The sequence below is a fragment of the Oncorhynchus mykiss genome, chromosome 12 (assembly GCF_013265735.2).
Source record: "Oncorhynchus mykiss isolate Arlee chromosome 12, USDA_OmykA_1.1, whole genome shotgun sequence".
NCBI lineage: Eukaryota > Metazoa > Chordata > Actinopteri > Salmoniformes > Salmonidae > Oncorhynchus > Oncorhynchus mykiss.
The window spans coordinates 46658658-46671648 of NC_048576.1; the positions used below are offsets into that span (position 1 = coordinate 46658658).

At 41.2% G+C, this 12991-nt stretch overlaps 1 protein-coding gene across 3 annotated transcripts in view; it reads right to left on the reverse strand.

The window, feature by feature from the left end:
• Positions 1–12991, reverse strand: part of LOC110537698 (double C2-like domain-containing protein beta) — a 307080-nt gene that overhangs the window by 276156 nt on the left and 17933 nt on the right. For all 3 annotated transcript variants that reach the window (XM_021623935.2, XM_036937660.1, XM_036937661.1), the window contains exons 3-5: positions 11862–12005; positions 11538–11667; positions 906–992 (exon numbers count right to left, since the gene is read on the reverse strand). In XM_021623935.2, the coding sequence (XP_021479610.2) occupies positions 906–992; positions 11538–11667; positions 11862–12005 (361 nt within the window). The remainder of the gene's footprint in view (positions 1–905; positions 993–11537; positions 11668–11861; positions 12006–12991) is intronic.

Genomic DNA, 12991 nt, shown 5'->3' on the forward strand with positions numbered 1-12991 from the left:
CACTTGGGATAAATGGCTCAAAGCAGCACATTCAGCATTAGCATTTCTGAGGAAGAAACCCATACTCCCTAATGAGAACGATTTAATGTTACACACCTGATAACATAAAATATAAATTCAGATTAAAATATCCCTGGATGGAAACATGACGTACCCTGAGAGGTCTAGAATGCTCCATGCCGATACTACAGTGCTAACACATCCCTCGAAACAACCCTTCATCGTAAACACTCTTATCGCTATTTTATCAGCATTACAGGAACATTTCCATAACCCAAAATATGAATGTGGGGATAAACTACCATTGGACCTACTTCCCAACCAATAAGCACCACAGTGATTCATCCACACTGCTATGATAATTACATAAAAAGCCACACAGCTAATGAAACCAGCGTGTGAGGGCATAGAAACTTCATGAAGTCACAACAGGTCACCAGGCACGAGGTTCCTGCTATAGGGGGCAATCAGCAAGACAAGAGGCTTTTTCCCTCAATCAGGCTTCTGTGCATTGTAAACAAAACTGTGGAGAGATGCCCATCCAGATCCGGCCAGCCCTGCTGATGACCACTGGGCCTCCAAATCAAGCCCTGAGAGGCCCTTATTCCTGGAGGAAAGCCAACCTGCAGCAATCTGCCTGAAGTCTGTAAACTAGTTACAGACATGTAGTATCTGTCTGTGGTTCTACATTGTCTCTGGCTATTGCTACTGAGTTACAGGTACATAGTTTCCATAAAATTATACCATTTTGCTTCTCCATTTGTATTGCACTTTTCTCAAACTGACAGTGGTTACCTAATAGGGTAACCCCCTAATCAATGTGTAGGAGAATAATCAAAAAGCATGTAGTTGGCATTTCAATGTATACTGTCGATGGGCTATCCAGTTGTAGGGTTGTACATTACCTCTCTGTGTTCACTGCAGATCTTGCACAGCCACTGGGTTGTCTTCTGACTGCACTGGGTCTCAATGCCACATTTGGTGCATGCTTTCTGTAAGAGAGATAAAAAAGTTTTGGTTTTAAATAGAACAAATTCGAATTGACCATGAGTGGACTAACTTGTTTGAGTAACATGGACAAAAGGGGCAGCAGGGTAGCCTAGTGGTTAGAGCGTTGGACTGGTAACCGGAAGGTTGCAAGTTCAAACCCCCAAGCTTACAAGGTACAAATCTGTCGTTCTAGGCCGTCATTGAAAATAAGAATGTTCTTAACTGACTTGCCTAGTTAAATAAAGGTAAAAAATTAAAATATATTTACTAAGCTATAAAGTTTGCTGCTGTATTTTGTAACACTAAAAAAGCACATGATAATTTTACAGTTTGACTTGCAATTGACTGCAATTTCAAGCAAAAAGCAATGTTCCACATTGAAATTGAAAGCAGTCAGTGCCAAGTCCAACAACCCAGTAACTCATAAAATTGCAGAGTGCCTGAATATATACTGTATATTATGCAATAACAAAATGTATTCCATAACAAATATAAAGGACACGTGTCTTTTTTTTTTACATTGTTCAAACAACAGAACTCTTAGTAAAATCACTGATGTGCGACTCTAGAGTACCATCAATATTTTTCAAAGTTATTTACAAGTTGAAAATTCGCTGAGCCATCACAGCCAACTTGAGGTTGAAAAGTTCACAGAAAAGTCACTCTGACACATCATGTATTTCCACAAGTCAAGTCATTGCACAACTCAACACAACACCTCCACCACAAACAAAGTGGGTGAGTCACTTCAACATGCAGACTTGTGTTGAATTCCAAATCGGCCCCAACACACTAGGAACTCCAGTAGACAGCTTCCTTCTGCCTTCTGAATGGCTGGCTGGGTGGAGTTTCGCAATATTGCATCAATCTATCCAGTCCCCTCAGATCTACAGCAGTGGGTAAGGGCTAAGGGAATAAATGTTGAACTGAACAGTAATCCAAATCATCAGAAACATACACTATATATACAAAAGTATGTGGACACCACTTCAAATTAGTGGATTCGGCTACTTCAGCCACACCCGTTGCTAACAGGTGTACAAAATTGAGCACAGCCATGCAATCTCCATAGACAAACATTGGCAGTAGAATTGTCTTACTGAAGAGCTCAGTGATTTTCAACATGGCACCGTGATAGGATGCCACCTTTCCGACAAGTCAGTTTGTCAAATTTCTGCCCTGCTAGAGCTGCCTGGGTCAACTGTAAATGCTGTGGTCTAGGAGAGACAACCCGGAAGACGCTGGGCCAATTGTGCGCCGCCCCATGGGTCTCCCGGTCCCGGCCGGCTGCGACAGACCCTGGACTCAAACCAGGATCTCTAGTGGCATAGCTAGCACGGCGATGCAGTGCCTTAGACCACCGCGCCACTCGGGAGGCTGAAGGGAAATCTTAACACTACAGCATTCAATGACATTCTCGATGATTCTGTGCTTCCAACATCGTTGCAACAGTTTGGGGTAAAGTCCTTTCTTGTTTCAACATGAAAATGCCCCAGTGCACAAAGTGAGGTCCATACAGAAATGGTTTGTCGAGATCGGTGTGCAAGACCTTGACTGGCCTGCACAGAGCCCCGACCTCAACCCCATCGAAACCTTTTGGATGAATTGGAACGCCAACTGCGAGCCAGGCCTAATTGCCCAACATCAGTGCCCGACCTCACTAATGGTCTTGTGGCTGAATGGAAGCAAGTCCCTGTAGCAATGTCCCAACATGTAGTGGAAAGCCTTCCCAGAAGAGTAGAGGCTGTTATAGCAGCAAAAGGGGGACCAACTCCATATTAATGCCTGTGATTTTGGAATGAGATGTTAAATGAACAGGTGTCCACATACTTTAGGCCACATAGTGTGTTTGTATGCCCTTAACAACAAAATATGGAGCTCATCACTGTCCACCTAGTGTAGTCGTCAGCAAAAAGAGAGCTTGTTGGGATACAGCAGTCTAAAAGCTATACAATTACAATGGGCGCCATTACGTTCTAAGGCACCTTACAGGTAGACAGAGCGAAATTACTTGAGTATCACAGCAGATGGTGAGATGAGCGAGCTGCAAGACTTTGCTCTCACAGTCACACACAGTGTCTGAGCATGTGCACAGGTTCGCTTCACGCGGTTACAGCATGGTAGTCACGGGGCCAAAACAGTGGAGAAGTTGAGCCTCGCGCTTCAACGCTCTTTGTTGGCGAAATTGGCCCACTATGCTGTTTACTTTCCACATCTATGTCATATTGCTGAGTCTAACTCAATAATCGGTTTGGAAGCAGGGTTGATTATGATGTTCTAAAAGTCACAGGAAGGAAGCTTTAATCAAGCCTTATGTAATGCAGGAGAGAGCTTGGCTGAAGTGCCCATAATTGCCTTGCCTGAAGTAGCTTAGTGATATTATGCAGCGAGAGACAATGAGAGAAGGAGAGAGAGAGACAGAGGGATAAAGGTAGAATAATTTCTGGGTCTCCGTAGATCAAACATTTTCGCTCAACTGCTATCAGCTTAAATAAACAGTGACACATCTGACCCAATAGTCTCTCGTAACAGAATGTTAATATAAACGCTATATTATGCCAAAAAGCATGTTCTGAGTTACAGGATTATTGGCTCAAAGACACCTGACTATAGCCATCTCATCTATACTCATACTCTAGATATAGAGCGTGGTCTGATGGATGTGTAGACCTGTCAATTTTCACATCCAGAGCACGTCTTCTTCTGAAGACTAGTGTCACCTAGCGACCAAGACGTCTGTCTGCCTTCCAATTACATACTAACAAATCTGGGCTATTTGTGTTTGGACTTTGGGCTAGGGGCATTTATTGACGATACCTAAAAAAGTCAACAAGTGTTAGATATGTAAACATATGAATTAGATTAAATGTGACAGAAATATGCAGCACTACTGTGGGGGACTCACATTTGTTTAATTGAGTAAGCAGCTTTCTTAAACTGTTTTTAAAATCTCATTATGTTTGCTCATCCCCAAATAATGTTGTTGACCCGTCCTTTACTTGTAGTTGTGGTCAAAGCATAAATGACAAAACCCACTCAGTTAAAAAAAATCTCAAACTTGTTTTTGAAACAAACCATTAAAAACAAATGCTTGAAATTTGCTTGGAGAATGACATCATCCTTCTTGGCTGGGACAGACCCTTCTGGATTGGTCGAGCAGCTTTTTCAAAAACAAAAATATAAACTCTCCGGTAGGGAGAAGGAGACTAGCGGAGACACAGGCTCAAGAAGGCACACAAACTGCTAGCAAGCCAAGCAATCCACAGGCAGTGTTAGCAAAACGGACAAAGCCTATACAACAACTACCTCGCCAGTCACTTATATTTCAAATCATGTGGTTTATAAGTTGGCCTGCTGGATGTTTAGAAGCAGCAAGCTAGCATGCTAACGTTCGCTATCAAGGCCAACTTAGCTAGCTGCTTAGCCAAGACCAAAGCAAGCCAAAGCAGCAAACATCATATTTTGTTTTTTTACATTTTAGTCATTTAGCAGACAGAGTTAAGTGCATTCATTTTAAGATTGCTAGGTGGGGCAACCACATACCTCAGTCATAGTAGGCACATTTTCAAAGTAGCTATTAGCAAAGTCAGTGCTATTTTAAATCCAGTGGTTTGTAGCTACAGTACGAGTTGGATGTTAAGAGGAAACCTAGTTAGCAGTTGTTGACATATAAAATAAATGTTGTATTATATCAGGAAAATGACATGTTTGACTTTCAGGAAGACATATTGGTCAAGCTCAAAGTGCATAATACTAATAGGGTGGAAATTATGAGCCAAAATTAGCCATAGCGCTGTGAGTGAGCAAGACTGAGATAGCATAATGGTAAACACTTGAACAGGATTTAACTTCTCTTCTTTAATTTTTGAAATAATTTAGCCAAACAGGGTGGACACTTATGAGTTGAACATACAGACTAACAACATGAAACATGGGCAAATAAATATAAACACACTGTTTTATCTATCTTTGCACCATAGTTTTCCCACTAAAGAAATTATGACAGTTCCTGAATGTGGTGTCATTGTAGGAAGGGGATTGTTTTCTTAAATGGAGAATTACAACAACTAAACAGGGTGGAAAGTGATATCAGGGACACACATCTTAAATAAAATAATACATACAATAATCAAAACTTTGATGAAAGAGACTAAGACTGTAAAATAATGAAGATTTTAGACATAGTATAATTTTATGGCTTATATTTCTTCTGAATGTTGAGAAATAACACCTGTGGACATGGCAACAACGCCTACACGCACTGGCAAAAAGTGTTTAAAATGCATAAAATTCCCTTTCAGGATCCATATTTGGGTGTTAAGGTAAAGGACACCTGACCTTGTATTTAAAGCCTTTTGGAATCCATATTTTACACTAAATAAGACATTTTCCTGTGGACAGAAATGGCACCGCACAATAGGAATGACCCAGCTAGCTAGCTTAGCTGCTAGCAATCACAACTTGCTAACTAGTAGCTAGCTCAACGAAAATATCAGGAATAGTGACAAAGCAATGGACATAAATGGCTCACGCTTGTAAAATAATCAGTCTGCATTTATTGCCGTTACAGTAAAGTGCCTTAGTAGTTCCATCATGTGTTTCCAAATCCTGAATCCATCCATCCATCCATACTACTTGACGACAGACTTCGGTTTTGGTAAAAAAATATATTAAAAAATAAAGGAAAGCCTGCTAGGCAGTGTGTGCAGCCCTGCCCCACGTGGAGTTAGTAGCCAACTTGAATATCCGAGCGTATGCACGTCTCATTGGCAGAGCAAATTAGCTTTTCTTGATCAGTATAAGGCCAAAAAAACTCTGTTTTCACTCAGGCCAAGCAGGGAAACAAAGAAAAGCTGCTTTAACATAACTAATTATAATTTGCTAGGAAGGACATCTATTACATTCATAGTGTAATTACTGTTTTGTAAATATTTAATTCAAATCTGGAACACTGGACATATACTTTAATATGAGAATTTGCCAGAAAAACTTAAGTCTAAAATCACAGTGTGTATCAATCTCGTTGTGACGTAAAGTGTGTGTGGTGTTATACTGAGACAGATGCCACCACACTCACACCTGCAGTGAACCGAGGGTCTTACACATCATAGCAGTGTGTGTGTGTGTGTCCACTTCATTCCCTGGATAGCCCTGCATTTGCTCTATGACACAGCCTTATACAGTCCAACCTGTCATCATAGAGTATCACTCAGCATTATAATTAAGTTTGGGACAGGACACTTAATATAATCAATGCCTCCACACCTGTCTATCCCAGTTTGGATGGTGAAGATGAGGACCACATATCCATCTCCTAGGAGAGACTAAACACAGACTGCTCTTTGCCTGTCTTTTAGGGCTGTGCTGCCCTCTCCTGGGCCTTACATTTACTACTTGGCTTTTCTTTCCTACACACTTCAAACTGACCTCTCAACATTTGCTTTAATGATACATAAAACAGTCTAGTGTAGACCAGGAGTTTGTAAACGGTCATGAATATACTATTTTGAACTTATCGTCAGTGATTAACATTCCATTGAGAACCAAGCACTCTGCAACGTCAACAAATCTAGAGCATTTTTCATTTTTTTGCAACTATATCAGGGAAATTAGTAGGGGAATTAGTATTTCCAGAACTGTATGCCACGTTTGATTTGAAACAGTATGCTATTTTATATGGTTTATCATGATCACTCCTGCTTTCATGCTTAGGTAAGTGATTTAGAGATTCACATCTGAAGTCTCTGCTGCAACCCTATGGTGAAAAGTGAATACTGCAAGCTGGCTATCCAGTTAAGCCCATGCGTTGGAAAAGTGAATTTAATTGCTATTCACTAATGTTTACATTTTATAGTATTTTACCTTGCTTGGCAATAATTATTATGATATAGACATGAAAGAGCTCTTGTAAGTATCTGTTTGAGATGATAATCCACATCATAAGCACTATTGAATAGCTAAGGACCCTGGGACTAAACACCTCCCTCTGCAACTGGACCCTGAACTTCCTGAGGGGCCTTCCCCAGGTGGTAAGGGTAGGTAACAACACATCCGCCACGCTGATCCTCAACACAGGGGCCCCTCAGGGGTGCATGCTCAGTCCCCTCCTGTACTCCCTGTTCACTCATGACTGCACGGCCAGGCACGACTCCAACACCATCATTAAATTTGCCGATAACACAACAGTGGTAGGCCTGATCACCGACAATGACTAGACAGCCTTTAGGGAGGAGGTCAGAGACCTAGCCATGTGGTGCCAGGACAACAACCTCTTCCTCAACATGATCAAGACAAAGGAGATGATTGTGGACTACAGGAAAAAGAGGACCGAGCACGCCCCCATTCTCATAGACGGGGCTGCAGTGGAGCAGGTTGCGATCTTCAAGTTCCTTGGTGTCCACATCACGAACAAACTAACATGGTCCAAGCACACCAAGACAGTCGTGAAGAGGGCACGACAAAACCTATTCCCCCTCAGGAGACTGAAAAGATTTGGCATGGGTCCTCAGATCCTCAAAAGGTTATACAGCTGCACCATCGAGAGCATCATGACTGGTTGCATCACTGCCTGGTATGGCAACTGCTCGAACGCCGAACGCAAGTCACTACAGAGGGTAGTGTTACCGGCCCAGTACATCACTGGGGCCAAGCTTCCTGCCATCCAGGACCTCTTTACCAGGCGGTGTCAGAGGAAGGCCCTAAAAATTGACAAAGACTCCAGTCACCCTAGTCATAGACTGCTCTCTCTGCTACCGCACGGCAAGCGGTACCGGAGCGCCAAGTCTAGGTTCAGGAGGCTTCTATAAACAGCTTCTATCCCCAAGCCATAAGACTTCAGAATCTCAAGTCAAATGGCTACCCATACTATTTGCAGTGCCCCCAATCCCCACTTTATACCACTGCAACACTGTTGTCATCTCTGCATAGTCACTTTAATAATGCTACCTACATGTACATACTACCTCAAATAACCAGTGCCCCCACACATTGACTCTGTATTGGTAAACCCCTGTATATAGTCTCGCTATTGTTATTTTACTGCTGCTCTTTAAATTACTTGTTACTTTTATCTCTTATATTTATCTGTACTTTTTGAAACTGCATTGTTGGTTAGGGGCTCTTAAGTAAGCATTTCACTGTAAGGTTGTTCACCTGTTGTATTCGGAGCATGTGACTAATACAATTTTATTTGAACAGCAGAATGAACCCACTCTTATATGGTTAATACAGTCTAATGCAATGTATTACCTTTCCTCTCAGAGACCCACAGAATACATTTCCCCTTTGTATTTCTTCCCTTCTGATCTCATTACGTCCCAGTGCCACTCTAGCGCAGAGGAGTTGGAGAAAACACTGGGAAAGGCTATGACCAGTATAGATAAAGCTACTGATCATAGGAGAAGGTCAGTGGGCTTCGAGGTCAATATGTCAAACAAACAATATCTGTAGGGAAATACTGCAATTGTAATGGTTCGCTGTTTTAAAGAGTAGTGAATGCATCTAATTTTCAAGGCTCTAGTTTAATCAGGAGTTGGGAAACATTGGTCTACTTTTCATTCTTCCCCATTTTAGAGTATTTCAACAAACTGACATTGGCCAGATATCTCCCGTACTAGAGCGAGGCAATATAGACAAAAAGTTATATCACAATAAAATGACCCATTGTGCTCGATAACTAGAAATACAACATTTATTTTATTTTCATGCAGTTACTTTCCAATAGCGGAAATGGTCTAGACTAACATTTTCCAGTGCCATCAAGAAGTAAGACAAGAAAGAAAGCTATTTCATTTAACATGTTCAGGGAATTCATGATTGATATTTTGATGTGCAACATATCAAAATAGAATCCAGAATAATCAGATTTCTTTATGCTCTTTAGAGATAAATTTGCTTGCATCTTTTTTGTGCATATTGGCCTAGGCTATATGCTACATAACTCACCACCAGAGGAATTGGGAACTCAAAACACATTAGCTAGATTACTAACCCAAAATATGATAGTGTTGCTAGATAGACGTGTAATTGATATTTTACAGTAAATGTCATGTCCTACAAAAACGTTTAATTGGTAGGCTACTTGATTGTATTCACAGCAAATGACGGTTCCACCTGTGCATCATCTCAGTTACCTTAGGGCTGGGAATTGCCAGGGACCTCATGATACGATTTCATCATGATACTTAGATGCCGATACAATATGTATTGTGATTCTCTCAATTCTATATGTATTGCGTTTTGATACTACAATTGTATTGCAATTGTTCCAAACATATTGCTCACTATATGTCTACTGCAGAGAGACGAGAACATGAAAAAAATGCGTTTTGATCAGTCATGGTTGGCTCACTATTTAAAAAGATGAGAACAGGCTAGCACAGGTACAGCCGACTAGCGTTAGCTAACACTCACTAGCAATATTTGTAGTATTTTTTACAAATTGATACTTGGAGTCAAAGTATAGTCCAAAATAATAATGTGATATGTAACTGTATAGATTAGAGGTCGACCGACTAATCGGAATGTCCGATTAATTAGGGCCGATTTCAAGTTTTCATAACAATCGGAAATCTGTATTTTTGGACGCCGATTTTTTTTAATTTATTTTTTACACCTTTATTAAACTAGGCAAGTCAGTTAAGAACACATTCTCATTTTCAATGACGGCCTAGGAACGGTGGGTTAACTGCCTTGTTCAGGGGCAGAACGACAGATTTTCACCTTGTCAGCTCTGGGATTCAATCTTGCAAACGTACGGTTAACTAGTCCAACGCTCTAACCACCTGCCTCTCATTGTACTCCACGAGGAGCCTGCCTGTTATGCGAATGCAGTAGAAGCCAAGGTAAGTTGCTAGCTAGCATCAAACTTATCTTATAAAAAACAATCAATCACAATCACTAGTTAACTACACATGGTTGATGATATTACGAGTTTATCTAGCGAGTCCTGCGTTGCGTATAATCAATGCAACGATGGGGGATGATTTAACAAAATCGCATTTGCGAAAAAAGCACAATCGTTGCACGACTGTACCTAAACATAAACACCAATGCCTTTCTTAAAATCAGTACACAGAAGTATATATTTTTAAACCCGCATATTTAGAAAAAAAAGCAAGCAATATTAACCAGGTAAAATTGTGTCACTTCTTTTGCGTTCACTGCACGCAGAGTCAGGGTATATGCAACAGTTTGGGCAGCCTGGCTCATTGCGAACTAACTTGCCAGAATTTTACATAATTATGGCATAACATTGAAGGTTGTACAATGTAACAAGAATATTTAGACTTAGGGATGCCACCCATTAGATACACAACGGTTCCGTATTTCACTCAAATAAACGTTTTGTTTTCGAAATTATAGTTTCCCGATTCGACCATATTAATCACCAAAGCCTCGTATTTCAGTGTGTTATTATGTTATAATTAAGTCTATGATTTGATATTTGATAGAGCAGTCTGACTGAGCGATGGTAGGCGGCAGCAGGCTCGTAAGCATTCATTCAAACAGCACTTTTGTGCGTTTTGCCAGCAGCTCTTCGCAAGCACAGCGCTGTTTATGACTTCAAGCCTATCAGCCGAATGGCTGGTGTAACCGATGTGAAATGGCTAGCTAGTTAGCGGGGTGCACGCTAATAGCGTTTCAAATGTCACTCGCTCTGAGACTTGGAGTAGTTATTCCCCTTGCTCTGAAAGGGCCGCGGCTTTTGTGGAGCGATGGGTAATGCTGCTTCGAGTGTGGCTGTTGTCGATGTGTTCCTGGTTCAAGGAGAGGGACGGAAGCTATACTGTTACACTGGCAATACTAAAGTGCCTATAAGAACATCCAATAGTCAAAGGTATATGAAATACAAATGGTGTAGAAAGAAATAGTCCTATAAATACTATATTAACTACAATCTAAAACCTCTTACCTTGGAATATTGAAGTCTAATGTTACAAGGAACCACCAACTTTCATATGTTCTCATGTTCTGAGCAAGGAACACAAACGTTAGCTTTTTTACATGGCACATATTGCACTTTTACTTCTCCAACACTTTGTTTTTGAATTATTTAAACCAAATTGAACTTGTTTCACTATTTATTTGAGGCTAAATGGATTTTTATTGATGTATTATATTAAGTTAAAATAAGTGTTCATTCAGTATTGTTGTAATTGTCATTATTACAAAAAAATAAAAAAAATTGGCCGATTAATCGGTACGGGCTTTTTTTGGTCCTCCAATAATCGGTATCGGTGTTGAAAAATCATAAATCGGTCGACCTCTAGTATTGATCCCCCCAGCACTAAATTACATACTCTGGTTGTGAAGTGGTGCCAATACCTAAACACCAAAAATGACAGACGTAAGCAAAATTGGTTCGATAAGAGGAAGGAAATGTCAGTGCAGGTAATTTTCGGTTTAATGTCCCAGCTCTATCCCCTACAGTACTTTCAAATGCTGGGAAGAGCTAAGGATTAAAACCAAAGGCACTGCAACCTTTCAGGACTGTTTGGGCCTCTGCTATGGTACAACAGTAGAGTAGGCAGTGTGGTGACCTTTACCTTGCAGCAGTCCTGACAGAAGATGGAGGGGTTTCCCAAGAGGCCCAGGACCTCCCCACACAGCAGGCACTGGGACAGGCCGTTCCCCAGCGCACTCTTCTTCATGTTGTCCAGACGCTCCACCAGCCTCCTGGGACACACACACACACAGTTACAGAATGGACACAGAGGCTAAAGTTGGCTATGTGCTGCCACTGACGGCTCATGGATTCACAGTCCAGATACACTAACAGAAAGTCATGGTTTTATTACCAACGGTGTATATATGTGTGTGAGTGTGTGTGTGTGTGAGTGTGTGTGTGTGTGTATGTGCGTGCGTCCTACCCGATGCGGAGCTGTTCAATATGCTCAAGTTGCTCAGCCCTGCGGATGACACTAAGGATGATCTCCACCTCCTGCTGCTCCAGCATCTGGCTTTTCCTCTGTCGGTCTGTACGGAAGGTGTGCACCGACCAGCCTGTCTGCAGCCTGGGACACAAACAAACAAGTTGCTTCACGATGTCGATCAATTCAATTCTGTTGTGTCATTCATTACATGTGGCAGTGCAGGCCAAAATTAAACCTGTGTGATGTGACAAACAGAAGAACCATGCTTATGCAAGTATGCACACCTTACCAAATTATATACAGTTGAAGTCGTAAGTTTACATACACTTAGGTTGGAGTCAATAAAATTCATTTTTCAACCATTTCACAAATGTATTGTTAACAAACTAGTCTTGGCAAGTCGGTTAGGACATCTCCTTTGTGCATGACACAAGTAATTTTTCCAACAATTATTTAAAGACAGATTATATCACTTATAATTCACTGTATCACAATTCCAGTGGGTCAGAAGTTTACACACACTAAGTTGACTGTGCCTCTTAACAGCTTGGAAAATTCCAGAAAATGAAATCATGGCTTTATAAGCTTCTGATAGGCTAATTGACATAATTTGAGTCAATTGGAGGTGTACCTGTGGATGTATTTCAAGGCCTACCTTCAAACTCAGTGCCCCATTGCTTGACATCATGGGAAAATCATAATAAATCAGCCAAGACCTCAGAAAAAAAATTGTAGACCTCCACAAGTCTGGTTCATCCTTGGGAGCAATTTCCAAACGCTTGATGGTACCACGTTCATCTGTACAAACATTAATACGCAAATATAAACACCATGGGACCACACAGCCGTCATACCGCTCAGGAAAGAGACGCGTTTAGTCTTCTAGAGATGAACGTACTTTGGTACAAAACCTGAAAGGCCACTCAGCAAGGAGGAAGCCACTGCTCCAAAACTACCATAAAAAAGCCAGACTACGGTTTGCAATTGCACATGGGGACAAAGATCGTACTTTTTGGAGAAATGTCCTCTGGTCTGATGAAACGTTATGTTTGGAGGAAAAAGGGGGCGGCTTGCAAGCCGAAGAACACCATCCCAACCGTGAAGCACGGGGGTGGCAGCATCATGTT